General features: G+C 32.8%; 5 protein-coding genes across 8 annotated transcripts; 2 read left to right on the top strand and 3 right to left on the bottom strand.

Annotated features, from left to right (window-relative positions):
- Nucleotides 1-33: 33 nt before the first annotated feature.
- LOC101219629 (uncharacterized endoplasmic reticulum membrane protein YGL010W) lies at nt 34-3,247 on the bottom strand. The gene is made up of 4 exons (XM_004137369.3): nt 2,593-3,247; nt 564-626; nt 405-476; nt 34-326 (listed from the first exon to the last, which is right to left on the bottom strand). Exons 1-4 carry the CDS (start codon nt 2,938-2,940, stop codon nt 210-212), a joined length of 600 nt encoding a protein of 199 aa, XP_004137417.2. The 5' UTR covers nt 2,941-3,247; the 3' UTR covers nt 34-209.
- A 2,302-nt stretch (nt 3,248-5,549) lies between these two features.
- LOC101219391 (thioredoxin-like 1-2, chloroplastic) lies at nt 5,550-7,287 on the bottom strand. The gene is made up of 4 exons (XM_004137368.3): nt 6,778-7,287; nt 6,486-6,668; nt 6,195-6,359; nt 5,550-6,111 (listed from the first exon to the last, which is right to left on the bottom strand). The coding sequence occupies exons 1-4, from the start codon at nt 7,015-7,017 to the stop codon at nt 5,851-5,853; spliced, it is 849 nt and encodes a 282-aa protein (XP_004137416.1). The 5' UTR covers nt 7,018-7,287; the 3' UTR covers nt 5,550-5,850.
- A 5,779-nt stretch (nt 7,288-13,066) lies between these two features.
- On the top strand, nt 13,067-14,459 carry LOC101218913 (expansin-A15). The gene is made up of 3 exons (XM_004137366.3): nt 13,067-13,266; nt 13,581-13,863; nt 13,969-14,459. The coding sequence occupies exons 1-3, from the start codon at nt 13,125-13,127 to the stop codon at nt 14,282-14,284; spliced, it is 741 nt and encodes a 246-aa protein (XP_004137414.1). The 5' UTR covers nt 13,067-13,124; the 3' UTR covers nt 14,285-14,459.
- A 424-nt stretch (nt 14,460-14,883) lies between these two features.
- On the top strand, nt 14,884-16,168 carry LOC101218675 (chlorophyll a-b binding protein P4, chloroplastic). Its single transcript, XM_004137365.3, has 3 exons — nt 14,884-15,241; nt 15,324-15,739; nt 15,835-16,168. Exons 1-3 carry the CDS (start codon nt 15,036-15,038, stop codon nt 15,963-15,965), a joined length of 753 nt encoding a protein of 250 aa, XP_004137413.1. The 5' UTR covers nt 14,884-15,035; the 3' UTR covers nt 15,966-16,168.
- Nucleotides 16,105-20,673, bottom strand: LOC101220182 (agamous-like MADS-box protein AGL65). 4 transcript variants are annotated; one of them, XM_011651550.2, is made up of 11 exons: nt 19,738-20,673; nt 19,189-19,248; nt 19,068-19,086; nt 18,838-18,902; nt 18,707-18,722; nt 18,559-18,623; nt 17,889-17,985; nt 17,589-17,636; nt 17,369-17,499; nt 16,855-17,227; nt 16,105-16,522 (listed from the first exon to the last, which is right to left on the bottom strand). In XM_011651550.2, exons 1-11 carry the CDS (start codon nt 19,920-19,922, stop codon nt 16,514-16,516), a joined length of 1,068 nt encoding a protein of 355 aa, XP_011649852.1. In that variant the 5' UTR covers nt 19,923-20,673; the 3' UTR covers nt 16,105-16,513. The 4 variants fall into 4 exon arrangements, with proteins under 4 accessions (XP_011649852.1, XP_011649849.1, XP_011649843.1 ...); XM_011651547.2 differs by having other exon boundaries at nt 16,105-16,525; nt 19,738-20,672; XM_011651541.2 differs by lacking the exon at nt 16,105-16,522 and having other exon boundaries at nt 16,620-17,227.
- Nucleotides 20,674-21,424: the final 751 nt, after the last annotated feature.

Here is a 21,424-nt window from a genome sequence, read left to right as displayed (position 1 = left end):
GAAGAATGAGATGAAAATAGGAGCATTCTGATCTATTCAAATAAAAACAGTATGCAAATTCTATTTACTGAAATTTTCAAAACAAATTTGAAGCTGCTTTTCCATTAGACAAATTCCAAACAAACCAAACAACGTATCGACTACGCGACGACATACATACGTATTGATACATAACTTCTCTGTTATACAACTAAAAAAGGGGATTCGAGTTAAGAACTCTTTTTTTCTTTCTTGTCTTGCCAAACTTTGTTCTCAGCTTCTATCCTTGCTTTAACGTTCGCGTGAAAACCACTATACGGTTCGTATTTGAATAAAGAATGAAGAATCTGTGCAAGTAGTTAATGAATTAGTAACATTATGGAATGTTTCATTCTTGAGCTAAGAAAGAGTATAATTATAATTACCTCCAATACAACAAAGAATGGAGCCATTAAGAAAGCTTGAGTAAGGTTGTCGACGAGAGCAGGTGCTCGTTTCTACCATGCAAAACCAAAATCCAGCATTATTGAAGAATTAAGGTTGAAAAAGGAGTTATTGTTTAAGATGTTTAACTAACTAGTTACCTCAAACACGCCATGGCCAATAAACTGACCAGTCCAGCAGAACAACTGAGCAGCCAACACTACCTGATATCATCAAACAACAAAATAACTGGCTTTAACTTTAGCTTTAGGTTTATGCTAGAGATTATAGACTCTGCAATGAATTGATCGTGTCTTGTAGATCCTTTAATTATAATATGCAAAGTAGTACTCAAAATTTTATCTACGTGGAATGACTGGGTCACAGGTATGCCGAGGAGTACTCGAACCAACGTGAAAAATGGCGGTGACTGTCAAGTTACTACGATATTGTAAAAGGAGAAGGAAACAACGTCAATCATACTATGTACTGGTGAAGACTTTTTGAGAAAAGGTGGCCTAAGATTATATTATCTAAAAGGAATCTCCAAGCTGGTCCAAAATTCAAAAGCTGCAAGCTTTTTCATCCCAAATATCAGCATAAGACTTTGAGATAATTCTAACAAAAGCACTTGAGATTAAGGAAAAAAATATTTTCCAGATTTGATGTCTATCAAGTTTAGCTTAGTACAATTATATTAACATGCTGTACCGCCTCTCAATAAATGATATTAAAGAAGAAAAAAAGAAAGGACACAGCAGCCAGGATTCTAAATTCTAAGCTCTTTGTAATACAAAGCAGTCAAATAAGGACATCTGCCAAATTAAAGTGTTGTTAAACCAAGCCTAACAAGCCTTACTTTAACTTTTAAACCAGAAACCACCATCCAAACACTATTGTAAGAACGATGGTTTGATAATAAAATAAAGACAAATGTTACACCAGTTTGATAAACAAATTGAAAGGAGTTGTCAATTCAATTTTTGCTATAACATTGAAAAATCTTTAACAATTGTCAGTGGAGCACCTGACAATGTCAAATCAAAAAAATAGGGTGTATGTCTTCAAAACGATTAAAATCACCTTTGTTTTGTTAGAAAAACTACATGCTTTTAATCATTCAAAATCAATTTAATAGTTAGTTTTACATTTTTAAATGTGATTTTCGCACCATTATTTTGAGTTATTGTAAACAACTTTAATACGAATTTGGAAAATGATAAAAGTAATTTAAACCCAAGTGCAAGTCAATGGAGTGGTTTCGAAATAGTTAAACTCACTTTCTTCAGGTTCAAAACCACTCTAAAGATGACTTTAATCATTCAAAATCGGTTTGATATTTGGTTTCACAGTTCTAAACACGATTTTTCACATGTCAAAATCGTCAAGCATAACAAAATAATTTTAGCCATATCAACATGCTTAAACAAGAGGTGCCATATCTAGAGTCCAAGTGAATTGCCAGCACAATCTTACTAAACTGAAGCAAAAAGACCAACAAGGACTGAGATAGGTTCATAGTTAACTTGAAAATTTTCAAGATCAAATGGTTAGGTTAGCCAGTAAAACTTCGACAGATCAGTAAAGAAGAACTCAACGCAGAGCCACAATTCTTTTCTTCTATCTTATATAGGCAAAGGACAGAAAGAAAAACGTATTTCTCAATTTCAGGATGATCAGCCTTTATTGTGCAGAAAACAACAAAAAATTAACAAATAATAAATACGAGCAGTAAATTCCCAACAACCACAAAGTCAGTTAGAAGTTCAAATAACATTCTTTCTTCTTTCTTAGATTGGAAAAAGGATCGAAATTTCATTATTTTTATGCTATAATAAGCTTTCCTCGACGAAAACGAAATCCATCCTAGTGTACCAGGAGAAATAAATTCTAGTCTAGCACAACCATAAAGTCAATAAAAGCATAGTCAACACCATGGCCAACCCTTCATACATCCGATCAAAACCGTAAGTTCTGGCCCCAGAAGAAATTAAATAGAACTACAGAAAACAGAGCTTCATAAATGGTTGAAATAATTGAATTGGAGCAGAAACCAAACAACCTCAATAGGATTATTTAAAGAATAGTGAAGTATTAAATTGCTATGCTATCAGACAGAAGAAAACAAACAAAAAAAAAAAGGATCAAAAGAGGAAGAGAAAAAGGAGGGGCTTAGAGTTTAACGTTTACCTTCCAAGTAAGAGTCCATCCAAGTTTAAAAGCGAAAACACTAGCTCCAACCCAGCAGAGAAAACACATAAAAGCAGCCAAAAATCCAGCTCTCTTGTCAAAAAGTATATAAACAACACCATAAAGCAAAGCAAACAAGAACCCAAAATTCAAAACAAGGCCAGTATTGAAGCCACAAGGGCATTTGGGAAAAGAGTAGAAGGAAGGGGTATAATAGAAAAGCATGAGGCCAGTGAAGAAGATAGGCCAAACGAAGAGAATATGAATGAAAATATTAATTGGGTTGCTGTGATAAGCGCCATAGAATGCAAAATGCCTCTCGAGATCGAAAAATCCACGCCTACCCATTGAGATCAGTAAAGAATCGAGTAGGTGAAATCCAGAAGGAAATGGGTGCGATGCGATAAAGAAAGGGAAGAACAGGTGGGTTTAAAAGGGAAGATGACGACGTGGGATTAGAAAAACCGGAGCGAAAAGGCACATTGAATTATATATAATCCAATGTGTGGAGTGGGGAATGGGAGAGATATGGCGTCAAATTTGGAAGCTTCAGACTTGGTTTTAGGGCCGCGTTGAAATATGGAACGGAAGTTTCAAGACGGCTTCACTGTTCAGATTGCTAAGATGCGCATATGTATAATTCATATCTGTTCCTTCAAATCTAAGTTTCATCCACAAACTTTAGAGATATGTTTGTTCAAAAGAAATAATAATAATAACTTTGATAAACATGAACTTTCAATATGATTGTTAACAATAAGATTGATAAAAGTTAGAGTATAGAGACAAAAGGAGATGTTTTAGTTTGAAAGTATATGATTCTAATAATCCAAAGTTAAAAGAATACAACAACAACAAATAGTATTTTAAACTCTTACTTGGATTCTCTTCCAAGACGTATTTGGCTAAATCACAAATAGTATTGTTTTTTTCTTCGCTTTGTTTCCTTATGGGTTAAGGACTTCATGGGGGAGAGTTGGATATGGGTATGGGCCAACTGCTTAACTGGGTCAAGGAGGCCCAAATCATTGAACGGCCCATGGTCAATATATGTCTTTTCTTTTTCTTTTTTCAAGTCGAACGGTCATTTCTATTTTCTAATTTAATATAACAAATATTAATAATGGTAAATCGGTAGCCAACGATAAGTCGTCATGAAATTATTTATGTAAAATACTACCAATACCAATAAAGTAGACAATATCACACCGATGTCAACAATAGCAAATAGTAAATCAAATTAACACTCTATTGACATTTTCATTCCATCAAAATCCTCGTCGAGAGCATACTCAAAATCATCTCTTACATCCTCTAAAATGGCTAAAGGTTTCTTGTTAATAAGGTACCACGTTTATGTAAAACTATAATAATATGGTGTGATCCATGTGCTTGAACTCTATTGTTGGAAATACGACTGAAATCCCTCATCTGTTAGATAAATGGATGGTCATAAATATGAAAACTAAGTACAAAAAGTATAACAGTGAAGATTTAGGTCAAAAGAGAACAATATCATATATCATTGTACATATAATATAAGAATTATTCTCACAAACAAAAAAAGTAAAACACAACTTGAGAATGTACGGAACAGAACAGATAAGAACCAAAATGTACCCAATAAAGAATTGACTTGGACAGAAGCCGACTCCAACGAATAACTAGCATGACATCCTCCTCACAATGCTTGATCCAACTGAATAAAGAATTATCTCATAGAATCTCTAAAACGCGGTAGAACTAAGAATATAGTCCAAGTCATTGATTACTGAAATTATCACGCGACATCACATGTGTATACATACCACCCATTACCCAACAAATCATTTCACAAATTAATCCAAAATCATGTAGTAAGATGTAGGAATATTGTATGGATTAAGATCACAATAGGAATATTCAAACATAACCGACATAATGAAAGACTATGCTTAAACGTTGAGTCATGCTGAGTTGGAATCTTGTTAATCCACGTCACTTCCACCAATTACCACTTCTAAGTGGGACCCTCATTTCCAATAAAATAATAATAAAGTTTGATTGGCACGTGGAGCATGTGCGCCCGTCCTCTTTTCATCTCCGTTTTCCCTTTGCCACCGCTGCCGCTGCCGCTGCCGCCGTCACCACACCCCACCTCTGACCACTCTCTCTCTATATATATATACCATTGTGTAAACTATTTTCTTTTAGTTTTTGTTTTCATTTTCTTCAACTTTCTAGCTACATTTTGTCATCATCAGGAAGTATGGATTTAGGGGCAATGAATCATTCGTTAGAAAGAGACAAATAACACACCATGTTTTTGTCACGAGTCACCGACTAAATTTCATATATAATTGGGGATGGAAAATTCAAATTTTTTACCTCTGATAACAAGAAATGAATCGAAGTTTGGTAAGAACATTCACACTGCAACTTCCTTTCTCCATAGGAATCTAATTCTTTACTTTACAATTAAGAGAGATGGAACCAAGTTTTTTTCAACTTTCACTGTTTGATATTTGACTTAGACCCTCTTGATCATAATTCATATGTCGTCCTTATGCTTCAAATTCAATTCTTCCCCATGAGAAGGTGAAGCTATTCAGATGGACTTATATATTATCAGAATGCCAATCTGTTAGATAACATTATTGTGATTGCTAAACATATTGACAACGCATCTTTTAGTTTTTGCTTTATCGCCAATTCTCTAAAACATGTGGCTGTTTGTTTATTTGACTCTCAAGTTCCTTCCTTTGATAGAGGTTGCGGTGCTTGTTGAGAAGCTGTTTACTCTAGTTGAGTGTTGGCTTAATTGTGATTAATTTCTTATGGGTCTAAATTTATATATGTTCACTCCTAATAACCATTAGATATAGCTTCAGAATATGAAGTTAAATGCTCATTTAAGCCTCTTAAAGTGAAACATTAGATAAAAAGGTGAGAATGAATAAGAAAGAATGGAACCATAATAGTTAAAGAAAAGCTTCATCTGTGTATTAAAAACTGAAACAGACAGCCAATTCCAGTTCCTTCAACAGATTGGCTAGAGCAGAGCAATGGGCAATGGGCAATGGGCAAGACACACACTAAGAAAAATCAGAGGCCTTGCTTGTGGAGGGTAAAAACCCAAATCCTAATCATGTACAACAACAATCCTAAAAAGAGATGGGAGAAAAAAATCAACTAAACAAATACAAAAGCATGGAGTACAATTTTTCCCTCCACAACTAATAATCTTTCAATCTGCTCAGTGTCATCATAGCTTTTCCTTTAAACCTTAAGAATCAAGTTATCGTCTTCCATGAGATCCATTTTATTGCTTGATCTGCTGCTCCAAGAACCATAAGAATCCATATCTCTCATCACTAGATCCTTTAATGCTCCTTCCTTGAGATATGGTGAAGGTGAACTTAATGATAATTCACCTGCCATTACCAACTGTTCGAGCTCGGATTCGTCTAATCCTTTAGCTGGAAGCATGCTACACCGGTCGGTTCCATGTTTTGCCAATGCATCCTTGAATTTCTTAATCTGAAGATCAATAAAAAGGAAATAAGGTTGTGTCTTTGCTTTTCTATAATTGAAAATTTGAAAAATGTGGATAGAGTTCTTACAGTTGCATTTGTACAGCTAAAGCTACAAACACGACCTTCTCCACCTCTATAGAATCTAAAGAAAGGAAGAACACGAACATGAAGAGCTTGACACATGGTTTTGAGCTCCTCAAAGTTAACTTTGAGAAAAACTGCATCAGGGTTCAATTCAGCCAGTTGACAGATCTGATATTAGAAATAGAATCAATCAGCAAACATCCCAAAATCCAAGTTCAAGGTTGATAGCTAACATATAAAACAAATTTCAACAATAGGAGGCAAACAAAGTACAAGTAGCAACAAAGATAATACCTTAGGATGAAGAGCTTTGCAACCTCCACAGCCAGGAGAATAGAAGTCTATAATAGCCAATCTATCACCAGCATCAAGCAATGCATCCACAAGGGCTTGGGCAGAGTGGATCTCCACCATATTAGGTTTTGAAGTTTTTTCCCACCATCTCCGAGCTCGGCTTATACAGATAGACGTCTGTGCCTAAAACCACAAATCAATTCAGAAGTCAACTTCAGACTCGGAAAATCTCAAACTGAAAAATAATTCATAAAAGAGAGAGAAAAGAGGCAAAAATAGAAGGTGGACTTACATTAATAGTAAAGCGATTTGGGGTTTTAGGGTTTGAGTTTGTAACACCATTTTGATCCGAAATCACTAAAGGTCTCCCCAAGAAATCGACTTTCAAAACAGGAAACCCTGGCTGCTTATACCCTTTTAAATTGGAAGCAGAAATAGAAGTGGAAAACCCAGAAATCCCAGATGAAATAGAGCAACGCAAATTGTCCTCAAGCCCTGAAACAGAGAGGGCAGATTTCAACGAAGAAGCCATGGTGGAGAGAAATCAATTAATCAAACGACCCTTCAGAGATTAACAGCATAAAATAGAAGGACCCCAGAAAAAGAATGGCCCTCAAAATCAATCTCTGTTGAAGCAGAATCGCAACCCACCTGTAATGATTCAAGTTTCAACCAAAAAGTGGGAGAAAAGAGCAATAAAAAAGAAAACTACGGAACAGGGGAAATGAAAAGAAAGAAGAGATGGAGCCTGAGGTTTCTTTGAGCTGAATAAAAGTAGGGTAGAAGGAGAAAGAGGAAGAAGAAGAAGAAGACATAAAAAGAAAGAAAAAGGACCAAGTGGGGCAGTCTGATTCGGATTAAACTTTATCCATTTGATCCACCCATGTAAGATTTATCATTTTGAATTGTTTCAAATTTTATTTTTATCTTTTTAACTCTTTGAGGATAATCAGGAATGGATTAAAGTTGGATCAGTGTTCTTTGAATATCTAAATTATAGGCTGAATTAATCGAGAATTAAGGGTAGTTCATGAGAATGGAACGGTAATATCGGGGATTAACAATCACAATACTCTCAATAATTTCACATTTCAATTATCTTCAACACATTTTTGGATAAGGATTCTCTGTTTCTCCCACATCACACTTTTGAGTTTTCACATATTTTCTCCTCCCAAATTACCCTTTTGCCCCTCCCTCCCGTCGATTTTTCACATTTTCTCTACTGCGTAATTACCCTTTTGCCCATTCCTAATTTTTCTTTTATTTTAAAAAATCAAACATTATCAACATCACATCACATTTAATAAGTAAATCAATTTTCTTTTCATATAGTAAAAAAAATCATATAATATAAACAATCAACTAACTATTACCTTATCAATTTGATACACATACATATTTTATCGTTTATTTGACTCAAAATTTCATAAAATTCAATTCCATAGATTAGGTTTAAAAGAATAATTAATATTTTAAGAAAATAATATAATGACAGATGTATTAATAATGAATTTAAAATGGATATACATACAACCTATTTCTATTATTGTATTATAGCTTATTTATTTAATATTCTTTCTTCCAAATCATGTACCAATCAACCATATTATATATATATTACTTCTTTTTATAATGATTAAAATATTACAAATATATTTATCTTAGTTTAAATTTCTTTTTCAAACAATAAATCATACAACAAGTTTGAATTTTTTATAAAATTTTTCTTCCAAAACATGAACCGAGAAAATATCTAATTAATTATGTTTCTTTCCATAAAAAATATTTTCAAAGATGGAAACTTAAAAAGGGTTTTTTTTCCTTTACATGAATAATTTGAAAAGAAAAAATTTTGAAAAAAAAAAGACATTGAGTGATTGTAGGGTTGCATTGAATATACAGTTTAATACATTATTTAAGAGTATATTAAATACAATTTCTTTAATTTCCCATTTGAAATATTATGTTTCCAAATTCTTATTATGAGAAAAGGTAAAAGGTTGGTAGTTGGTGCAAAGGGAAAAGCATTACAATTATTAGAGAAAAGATAAGACCCACTCTTTTGCATGCATTTATTAATGTTGAACACGTTCCAACTAAATAGTTAAAAGGTTAAGATATTTAATTTTATGTGGTTTTATTTATTTCTATATTTTCGTAATCGATTTAAACCTCTCGTATCAAATACCATTGTAAATAATCGTGTGCATGTATGTATTATTCTCTAACGTGTATAAACTATGCATGCATGGAAGATTTTCAAAGAAAGATTATCTAAGAGTTTATTCATTTACATAAGTGTCATTAAGTCAAACAAGTTTACGATTTAAATTGATTCTAATAAGTTTGGAAATAATATTGTATTTTAGTTACTTTTTAACGACAATGACATAAAAAAGAGAGAGAATAGAATAGAAGAAGATGATGAGAAAAAGGTGGATGAGAAAAGATGGTATCATTTACTATGTACACAAGAGTTTTAGGCTGCTTCACCCTTTTATGGAACTCTATGACTTGTGTGCCCTACCAGTTTTGGCAATTAGTGACCATATATTATTTATCTTTTCATTTTAAAAAATTGAATCATTTGTATGGTTTTGTAGGCTACAATCCACAGATTTTTTTTTGGGTATGTTCATGTGACATTTTCCAAAGAAATTTAAATATATATAAGTTATAATGTAGCCCATTGGTTTTTCATAGTTTATTATAAAGTCCAAAGTCAGATTTTTGTAATTCCAAGGCATATCACCCCATTTTTCAACTACTTGCATTGCATTGCCCAATACCCATTTCCCATCTCAGCCCTATGCTCATTTCTTTAATATCATCAATCCTTTCTGACCTAATAATAAGTATGGAATCTTTTGGATCATATTGTTAGTTGTTTGAGATGATGTTTTTGTTAGTTGTTTGAGATGATCTTTTGGTTGGTGTAAATGTTTGAGGTTATAATTTATATATTCTTATGTTTCCACGAGTTAGATGTTTACTATGTATTTTTTTTTTTTGACTTTAGAGTTACTAATCAAATCTCTTTAAAACAGTGTTTATTGTGTTGTTATCAATAAATAGAAACAAATTGATTTTATTTTTAGAATTTCATTATAAACTAAGGGTTTTCTTAATTGAAATAAATGGGGTGATGGTTAGATATAAGTTGACGTGTATATACTAGGTAAGGTTAGGTTATATCATGTTATGTTTGTTTTTATTTGGGTATGGCACATGCTTCCTAGTGATTCCTAAACAATTAGATACTAAAGCTTATGATTGTGACAAAAACATTTAACTTCCTATCTTTTCCTTTTTTTTTTTCTTTTATATTTACTATTTATTCCCTTTTATAAAAAAAATGCTTTGAAGTTTTAGCCAAATTTTTAAAATAAAATGAAAATGAGTTATCCTAATATTGAAAATTTTACTTAGTTTTTGGAAACATTCATAAAACATAGATAATAAAGTAGGAAATTAAGAATTAGAATAATGGGTGTTTATATTTTTTAACAATACCGAAAACTAATTTTTTTTTTAAAATCGAAAACCAAATGGTTACCTAATAAATTATTAATTTTTTCTTTTTGAAAATTGTGAAAATATAATATTTTATAAAATATTTACTCTTCATAGAAGAAGTAAATGTAATGAATTTTTGTCTTTTAGTGATTTTGTTCTAAAAAATGCATATAAAAACTATTCTAATAAATACAGTGATTTTAAAGAATGATGACAAAAATAAAATAGTTTATAAAAACGAAAGAAGTTGTGTATTATGTACACGACTTTCATTAATCCATGTAGAATTAATGAAATGTACACTTCTTGAAAAGAACTATGGTTTAATTAAACCTAATTAATCAAATATATACTTTCTTTTATAAAAAGAAAACTTAATATTCAAACCTTTATTAGGATTATATATTTTTAAATTTTTAGACATTTAATTTCTTAAAGAAATCTACCATATTTTTTTAAAATATTAAACATTTAATCAATTAATCAATCAAGTCATTGTTTTGATTATTATAATTTAATTTATTAAGAACTTAGTTAATCAATCCCTTATTTTTGTCTTAATCCAACTAAAATTATATTATGATTATCTATAATCATTTACAAAGAACTTTAATTTCTATATTTAAGTACATTAATTAAAATTTCTCCCAATATTTTTCTTTTTAACAAAAATATTAAAAAAAATTTCGTCCACCTAATTTGCTTGCATTACTTACTTTTGAAACTATAATGATAATTTATAAATAAAAAATTTGTATATTTTTAAGGCAAAAATTTTCTTTTAACTTTGAATGATTACATTTAAATTTGTAGTTTTGGAACAAACATAAATCAAACCATTTTTCTAAAATAATTTTTTTCCTAAAATCAAATAATTTTCTTACTAAGTAAAAGACATTTTAAAAGCACCAACAAAAATTAAAGTAATAAAATTTTAGATTCTACCAATATATATCAATATGACTGATAGAAGTATATTGATTATCTATTAATGTTTATCATTGATCGAATTTGAAATTTTGCTGTATTTTATAATTTTTTTTAAAAAATTTGTCATTTTTGACAATTCTATTTAAGGTAATAATTTCTCTAAAATAAATAAATTTCCTAAAATCAAGTAATTATTCTAAAATCAAACAATATAACTAAAATCAAATAAATTTCCTAAAATCAAACCGTTTTCCTTAAAATCAAAAGTTTCCCTAAAATCAAACAATTTCACAAAAATTAAAAAAACTTCCTAAAATCAAATAACATACCTAAAATTAAATTATATATCTAAAATCAAACAATATAACAAAATCAAATAACAATCTAAATACAAATAATATATCTAAATTCAAACAATATAACTAAATTCAAATAACTCTTACAAAAAAATAGTAAAATCAAATAACAAACATATATAAATTACATTATTTTTACAACAAAATCATGTATCCGACCTACGACTTAATAAATAAACATATCTTAGAACAAAAAAAACTAAAAGAAAAGGAAGGAGAGGAAGAGTTTTTGGTCAAAGTCAACTACAAAGGGATCTTAGTGGCTAATTTTTCACGTGGATGATTTTTGGTGTGAAGAATGGAAGCCGATGACTAAGTTTTGGTGAAGGATGAAAGTGTAGATAGAATTTTATGAAGAATGGAAGGCATACTTGCAAAGAAACTAAAATATGTGAGAATGAAAGGCAGAAGGCTCGAAGGTTTTAAAGAAGTGAAGTCACGTACCAGACTCACTTCCTGCATTCGGACAAAGAGTGGAGTTATGTACCGAGTACACAACTCCAATCAGACGTCATGGGCTAGCTAGGTTCACAACTTCGGTCAGATTTTGGCTCGTAGGCGTATACCCGATCAACAACTTCACTAATCTATTTTTGTTATTAGTTTTGCGACTACACTAGTTTTTCAATATTTTTTGAAAAATACATTTGGGTTTTTTTTTTTCTTTCTTTCAATTAATAATTGTTATCATCTTTGATTTCAACCACTTTTCAAGCATAATTCCACCAATGAAATAGTGCCATTTTGCCCAACTAATTTGAAAAACAAACTATAAGTATATATAACAAAGTAACCCTTTTACCTACCTTTTAAACTTGCTAACTAAAACCCTACATATCTACAAATAAAAACTTTCATGCCAATTTTTTGATCCAATTAATTAGAATGCTCCAAAATGTAACAAAAGAAGAAATCAAATTCAATAGTAATTAATTATTTGTGTTATGAAAAGAGATATATAATAATATGCCATGCATATTCAATTATAACATTGAAACCCTAACATTAATACATATTTATGGTTTGACAACTTAACATAAAATTAATCAGTAATTAAGTTGAAACCCTAAAAAGATTTGACTTTGACTACTTGAAATTATAAAAACTCCCTTATTGATTGAAGAAATTGTGGAGAAATTAGGTTAAATTCCAATAAAAACTATACGTTTCTTTTGATATCCCTTTCATCAAGGAGACATTCATTGCGTTATGTCTTACTTCTTCTTCTTTTTCTTCTACTTTCTATTTTCATAACTAAATTTAATTTAAATAAAATAGTAACCCTTCAAATTTTCTCATTCTTTTTTAGGTTAAATCATAAGTATATATATCTAAATATTAATCAATCTTACGTTAATAGGATAAGTTAATTAACTTTCAATAAGGTTGAATCATAGCGCATGCATTTGATAATTTACTTCTAAGAAATGATCCAAGACGTTGTTCTAGATGTTTACATAATTGTATACAAAGTTCGATTCGATTTTGTCGGTTTTAGGATCAACGAAGAACCAAACTAAATCAATAATTTTGGTTTTCTAATATAATTTTTTTATTATTGTTGCACTCCTAATTAGAAAAAGAAATCAAGAAAAAAGAGGTTTAATTTGAATGAATTTAATTGAAATGAAACAATAAAGGTTTGTAGTATGAGGCAAAGGGAGAATGGAGAGTTTTAAATGTGAATTACAACCTCAAATCCAAATTAAAAACTTCCTTAAAATAAATGTATTCAATATATATTGAATATACCCAAACCTTCATCCTATATATATACACACATTTGTATGTCAAAACTTAATCAGAATTGAATTTAAGAAAAAGAAAGAAAGAAATGGGATCAGTTAACGTTGGAATATTGGTGATAGGGATCTTTTGTTTGCTGTCTTTGGTTCATGGAAGAAATGGAGGTGGACGATGGATAACTGACGCCCATGCTACTTTCTATGGCGGCCCCGACGCTTCTGGTACTTCAGGTATGTTTTGAAGACCGTCATCAAAACATATATGCATGCATCTCCAACCTTTTCATTTATTTATTTGTTTATTTTGTGTTCTATAGTCTTTGTAAACTTTGTTTTTTCTATTTTGTATTTTGTAGGTTTCTTCCAAGATCTTACAAAAAATGTAGAATAAACTTGGATTTATTATTACGTACACACAAAATAATAAGATTAATCAGTAACTAATGGATTATACGTCTAGTTTGAAATTTTGTGATTACTAACTGAACGAACTAAGTGATTGTTGGAGATGTTTGTATATTGAATATTGTTATTGTGTTTTGTAGGTGGAGCATGTGGATATGGAAGTGGGTTTGATTATGGGACTATAACGACGGCATTGAGTCCAGCGTTGTACGACAATGGGCTAAGCTGCGGTGCTTGTTTCGAGGTTAAATGTATAAATAACCCACAATGGTGCCTTCCCGGCTCCGTCGTTGTCACCGCCACCAACTACTGTCCTCCCGGCGGTTGGTGCGCCCCTTCCCTCCACCATTTTGATCTCTCCCAACCTGCCTTCCAAACCATTGCTAATTTCATTGGTGGGGTCGTTCCTGTTGCTTATCGCAGGTACCTACGTCGTCTCTCCTTAAGATGCTTATGACTTTAGTTAATAAAATGATTGATATATTGTATATAAATTGAATTTTACGTGCATGGTTATTATTATTGCAGGGTTAACTGCGGAAGGAGAGGAGGAATAAAGTTTCAAATAAGTGGGAATCCATATTTCAATTTGGTACTGATAAGCAATGTGGGAGGTGCTGGAGATGTTCGTGCTGTTTATATCAAAGGGGGTAAGGGTAGGCCTAATTCTTGGAAGGCAATGACTAGAAATTGGGGTCAAAATTGGCAAAGCGATGACTACCTTGTTGGAAAACCCTTGTCTTTTAAGGTCATTACTGGTGATGGTCGCTCACTTGTGTCTTCCAATGTTGCCCCTCACGATTGGTCATTTGGACAAACCTATATTGGCAGACAGTTCTCTTGAAGAGAAACACTTTGGTTTAGATCATATATATCATCGTATATTTTGTAGTTTAAATGTAGATTTAGATACTTGTTTAAGTTTGGGAGTGAGGTCATTGTTACCATCGTATTGTATTGAATTGCTCCAATCTTTGAAATAAACTGTCAATAAAACCCTTCTTCTTATTGTTTCTGCAGAATAGTTTGTATTGTTTTGAATGTTTGGACTAAGGGATGATTGAGTAGTTTCACTACATGACATGTCAAACAATTACTTGAAGTATTGATTGATGTGTTTATGTACCTTCAACCATAATGACAAAACATATTCAAATCAAAGATGAAAGTTTGAAATGAGAATCTTTTCAATAGCTTGTGAAATAAGTATCTTTAGAACTGCGTAAGATTTCTCGAAATATCTATATAAAGTTAGTCATCAAATACTTCCCATTTGGTAGGAAAAAATCAAGTTTCTATCATAGGCTAAAAGCTGGCCTACACCATCTTTCTTCAACCAACAAAAACAAAGATTTAGATTTATAGATATGGCAATGGACTCTAAGATAAAGGATAAGGGTTCTTTTTGTTCCTATTGGTTCATCTAAAAATTCATAAAACTCATCTTAGTCATCTGATCCTCAACTTTCATACTTTCTAACCCTTGATTTCCATCAAGCAAATGAACACCCTAATCTTAAATGCCACGCACAAAATACACTTCTTGAACTCACACCAAAACCAGGCTTTCTTCTACCACCCTTCTTGCTGAAAAAATGGCAACTGTCATTACTCAGGCTTCTGCCACTGTCTTCCGGCCATGTGCTTCAAGATCGAGGTTTCTCTCGGGGTCCTCGGGAAAGTTTAACAGAGCCTTGTCTGTTAAGCCAACAACTTCTTCAATTCCTAATGCTTTCAAAGTTGAGGCCAAGAAAGGAGAGTGGTTGCCGGGTTTGCCATCACCAACTTATCTTGATGGAAGGTATGGATTATTAAAAAATATATGAGATATTTGGCAATGGACATGTGAATTAAGAAAACAGCTTAAACATTTCTGTTTGCAGCCTTCCAGGTGACAACGGATTTGATCCTCTAGGACTTGCAGAGGATCCCGAAAACTTGAGGTGGTATACGCAAGCCGAGCTAGTGAATGGTCGATGGGCGATGCTCGGAGTTGCAGGTATGGTATTGCCTGAAGTCTTGACAAATTATGGAATCATCAATGTACCAAAATGGTACGATGCGGGGAAAGCAGAGTATTTTGCATCGTCATCGACTCTCTTTGTGATTGAGTTCATTCTGTTCCATTATGTGGAAATCAGAAGATGGCAAGATATAAAGAACCCAGGAAGTGTAAATCAAGATCCAATTTTTAAGCAATACAGCTTGCCACCAAATGATGTTGGGTACCCAGGGGGAATTTTCAACCCACTCAACTTTGAACCAACTCTTGAGGCCAGAGAAAAGGAGATTGCTAATGGTAAATGTTTCAGAAACAAACTAGCTAATCAAATAACTTAATTATTACACTTGTAATAATGTGATTAATCAAAAGTTTTGATGATCTCTCTACAGGAAGACTGGCAATGTTGGCATTCTTGGGATTTATTGTTCAACACAACGTGACTGGAAAAGGTCCATTTGACAACTTCATGCAGCACATTTCAGACCCATGGCACAACACAATAGTTCAAACACTAAGGTGATAGGAGACAATAAAATATATGCAAGAAGAATAAGTGATCAGTGTGATTGTAGAGAAGGGAACTATCGGTGTACAGTATGGTAGCAGTTATATGAATGTAGTGTAAGCATGGAACTTGGTTTTAACCGAGAAAGAAAGAATGTAATCATGTCGACTTCTTTGATTTTCTCGAAACTTGATATAGAAATATGAAATTCGCATCCATGTTTTACAATAGCTCAATGTACAGCTAAGGAAACCAGAAACCCCCAAATACTTTACAGCTCTTCCATGAGGGAAAAGAAAAAGGAAAAAAAAAAAAGAAAAGAAAATCTAACCTAAAATAAAACGACCTCCGATCTCGTATATCTTCTATTTACAAGTCGAGGTTATTGGTTAAACGGCAAAACGAGGAGCAGAAGATCATTCTGATTTCATTATATATCGAATACTTTTATCTGGCAATTTGGAGAAGGATGCTATCCCAACAAAAATGCTGACCAAATCAATCAAGAGGAACATTTCTTTAATCTGTTACCCCCTCCAATTACTGGTGAAATTTGATAAGAATCAATTTGGCTGCTGCAAGAGATGGCCAAGTCATTAATTAATTGAAACAACAAGAGACGCATCAAACTAATAGAGGGTAAGGAATTGAAAACTGTGTATGATGTGCTAGATGAAAAAGATATGCCAGGTGAATCATAATACAAAACTTTGAAGCTCCAAAGTTTGAGGTTATCAAACAAGATAGGGGGGGTGTAACATTCATTGTTTTGTCGCATTTGGGTAATGCATAGCTCATATTAAATGCTTTCGCACAATTTTAAAGTTTTTGAACTACAAATATGGACAAAAAGTGCAAATGGACTACACTAAGTTTTAGAAGGGCCAGTTAAAAGAGAACCTACATGGTGATATTCATTGCTTTGGTACATTGGAATGCTACAAGGCCCTGGTATAGAAGCCCAAGGGTGCTGGTTATCATCATATAGTGATCTAGAGAGCTCCAACCTGTCATTTAGTTGAGTATCCACACAAGCTGCATGCAAGTTCATCTCCATTTCCATTTTCAGTCTCTTTTCATCTTGGAAGTTTGAACCATCACATGTAGGGTATGGATATTGATCACTAAGTTGCAGCGTTGAGCAAGAAGTTCCACTTAATTCATTTAAAGCCCCATCACCTTGAGGCATGCTATCAACTTGACCAGAGATTCCAGCTTCAATTTGCTTCCCAGGGTTGAAAAAACTAGGATAGCTTGGAAATGAGCATTCAACATCACTGCAGACATTACCCAGAATAAATTCAAGGGCACATAATCACCCACATAAATAGAGATATACTACAACATTTTTCAACTACATACATTAGACATTACACAAATTGATTATAAAAACCAGATACTTGCAAATGTAGGCTCACCCTGGTTGCAGAAAGCTGGGCTCATTTGGTAAAGGAATCTGTTGAGTGCCATAGTTGGCAAGCCATAACAAGGGTTGAGTGCCTTGCATTTCTTCCATTAACAAAGGTAAGGACATCCCAGCACACGAATACTGTGGTAAATAGAAATATGTTGATTCTATCAAGATGGACACAACGTGAGCATGCTTGTAAAAATGAGTAGGGAAGGGATTGCTCTTACCTGGCCTGTGAAGTCCTGTGAGAGTAGTTGATGTCTTCTTAAATTTTCCTGCCAAGTATCAGAACCTGTTTTAAGTACCAGTCGTAATTTCTTTAAACAAATAACATAAAATCTTGAGAACAATGGGTAACATGGAAAACCCCTTCTCTGCTCTCAATATTATGCCAAAATTATGCAGCCAAACGTGTTTTAAAATATTCAAGCCAAACAAAAAATAAACATATCCTTAGACCAGAGGGATAAAATCATGGACAAAAACATTTTTTTTTTATGTATGCAATTATAACACATGTAACATACCTTGTGTAGACGTGTCTGGTTTAAGGACTCCCTTAATAGATCTTCCATCTGCTGGAGCTGGTCTACATTGTTGATACTATCAGGATTCCTCCAATAGCTGAAGGGACAGACAAGAGGAACACTAGAAGATCAACACACAAACAGAATGAACTCCATGTCTGACACTAAACATGCATATGCTTGTGCCTATAGCAACAACTTGTAAACAGTTAGACCTTTTTTTCGCACACAAACTTGTGGTTTCAGATTCCATCACTTCCGTCCAATTCTACTACCATCTGCCATATCCCATTTACACTACACCTCTACCCCTCTAGGTCTCTCTCTGCTTGTAATAAAGATTAACCAAAAATTTTATGCATAAAGAAAAGCATTTACAAGTAATATTTTATCAATAGGCTACAATAGAAGAAAATGTTGATTTCACCTGTGGGACTAGTGAACACTTGGTACAAAAGGATTAAATACCTAAAAGTGTTATCCCGTTACATCTTATCTCATATGATTGGAGCCCTTTTCTTTAGTTTCGCTTCATTTGGTAGTTGGGTTTTTTCTATGCCCTTTGTATTCTTTCAACTTTTTCTCAATGAAAACTTAGTTGAAATGAAAAAGGCCCAAAAAAAAAAAGAAAAGGCTATGTACTTTAAAAATAAAAGCTCCGAAGTTGCACCTCAGTCTCTTATGTGTTTCACCAATCTGATCTCGCAATAAGGAAGCTTCATTGGTCAATTCCTGCTGATAAATTATACAAAATTGATAAAATGCACAAAACACTATCGTTTTATAGAAACCAGTGATAAAAGAAAAAAGCATCGTACCTCAAAATCTTGAGAGCTGCAAGGTATTGCAGGACAGGAGAAAAATGGAAAAGAAAAGTCAGATTCATTGTAATCATCTTGAAATACAGACAGAAGGAAACAATATACATTCGACAAAGAAAGACTAATACCTTGAACCCACAAAATCGTCTATGTTAACATCGTGGTCTAACTTCTTGAATGTTTTCTTCAGCACCTAAATGCTCGAATAGAACATACAAAAAATAAGCACACTTGTATACGAGATAAGAATTAAGAAGTTTGTTTGGGTACAACTACAAGAAAAGCAGGCAGAAAAAAGAAAAGGATAAAAACTCTAAAGATGGATTAACCAGAGAAAAGGAGACATGCAGAGACTTACTTCAAGGCTTTCCATTTTCCTGTTCCAAATAGAATTTAAAAAATTAGCCAACTATGGTACCTTTTGCAGAAAATTTTTGCAAAGGAATTGAATCGTAAACACTTGGGACAGGTTCTCATACCTTTTTGCCCTCTCCTGTGGAGTCAATTCGGCAAATTTTGTAATGACCTCCTCGATGTTGCTGAAAAATTAAATATTCACATTGAGCATAAGACAGAAGATTAACCGGTTATCCTTTCAAGCTCTAGTTTGTTGTGTGATTTCTAATTTTTTTCAACATAAACCACATGAAAAATCAGATGTAGACTCTCTTGTGGTGGTAGCTAATGGTTAAGAATCATAGGGTCATTGAACCACCTGACAACTTAATGTCTTCTGTGGATGAATGCAAATTTCTTCCATCTCCCAGATACAAAGATAAACACCATGAATTACAGATTATGAAACAAAATTGCCAATGGGATGATACTTATGAACCGATGGTTCATATATTCCAAATTCCCATCTAATCAAAACTTGGCACTAACAAGATTTAGGGGCATCAAACGCTTCAATAAAATATCGTAAGCTAAAACTAGAATCACCAACAATGCAGGTTTCAATTCGATCACTTTAAACATCGTCTAATGGTGAATACAAAGGATAGGCGATAGCTTGTGTAATATAGTACCTGCGTTCACCTTCATATAGCGCCGGCTTTCCACTTGGCGAAAACATGAGGAGAACGATATCAATATCGCAGAGTATAGCTAGCTCCCTTGCTTTCTTCATAATCCCATTTCTTCTCTTAGAGTAAGTCACTTGCCTGCTACCAGTGCTCTCCAATTTCTTTATTTTCAGCTTAACCCTTCCCATTATAAAGAAAAAAGAAAAAAGAAAAAAGAAAAAGAAAAGAAAATCTCAGAGAAATCAACAAACCCCTATCTCTATCCCCGTATTCATCCAAGCGATCAATAGTTCGTTCAAGTTCGGTTACTCGCCATTAATGGGGTTCCCCTGTTTCCAAAAACAAGGCGATGCAAACAATGACCAACCAAGAAAGAACTATTACAATGATGAAAAGAAAAATGTAGGGAGAACCCAAGTGAGGAAAATGGGGAAGAAAGTAAAAGGAGGAAGATTTAAGAAGGGAAATGCGGAAAAAAGAGAAGATTGAGAGAACCAAAGTGAGGGAAATGGGAAAGAAAGCAAAGAAGAGGAAGATCAAAGAAAAAAAGGGGAAAACCCAAGTGAGGAAAGAGGCAAGAGAAAGTGTAGAGGGGGAGGTACGATATGAATCGCACCGACAATGAGTAAATGAATGAAGAAGAAGAAGAAGAAGAAGAAAAGGAAGATATGGAGGAAGTTAAAAGGGAAGGGACTGGCGGAAAGGGAGAATGGCGGGCAGCAAAACAGGAAAGGCAAAGGCAAAGGCAAAGGCGAAGGCATTCAATCCTCTGCTTACAAGATCGCACGAAAGGTCAGCCTAAGATTTCGGCCGTGAAAATTAGAGCAACCGATCAGCAAAATTTGTTTCTTTTTCAACCCCTCCTCCCTCCCCTTCCTTTTCTCATTTTCATTCCTTAACGATAATCATAACCATTCTCCCTCTTCACCTTCTTCTCTACTTCCCTAATAAATATCATCTTTCATGTGAAATCTTTCATTTCTCATACATATACATATTTTTTTACACAAATTCATTCTTACTTTCTTGCATCCAAATCTAATAGTTATTATATAACATAGCTTAATAATAAATATTAATTTACTAGTAAAATATGATATTAAACGTTCAATAGGTGATCACCCGTCTTCTAACAAACTCATAATAGTTGTGAAGTTAAACCTACTAATTAACCAAATTTCAATACTACCTAACTAAATTTAAAAAACCATGTGTAAATAATTTGAATAAAAAACACAATAATATTAATTGTTCGGGTAAAAATGATTCAATTGTTGAAAAACTAAAATAACTACATTCTTCGTATTCTAAATTTTAGGTATTTATGATGGATGTCCATTTTATTATAGATAATCAATTAATTTCAATAGCATATGGTGTAAATTCGTAGTTTATAAATTAAAAGAAGGTTATAATAGTTTGATATTTTTTTCGTGGGTTTCTCCCTTTGAATATGTGATGTAGGAAGTAGATATAGAAAACCAAGGAAATGATATTGTTTTTGATGGAATTAACTTGGTTCAATTCGTATTGTATAAAGAAAGTAGAAACATGATGGGAATTTGATTTGAATATAAGGTAATTCAATTTTGTTAGATTTTATGATCAAATTTGGTTGATTTTTAGAACTTTTGTTATGCAAATTGAGGGGCCAACTTAGAGAAAAACAACAAAATCAACACTTTTTTAG

Source organism: Cucumis sativus, chromosome 1 (genome assembly GCF_000004075.3).
Source record: "Cucumis sativus cultivar 9930 chromosome 1, Cucumber_9930_V3, whole genome shotgun sequence".
Classification (NCBI taxonomy): domain Eukaryota; kingdom Viridiplantae; phylum Streptophyta; class Magnoliopsida; order Cucurbitales; family Cucurbitaceae; genus Cucumis; species Cucumis sativus.
Note: the sequence above shows the minus strand (reverse complement) of the source record. Positions and strands in the feature narration are given on the sequence as shown.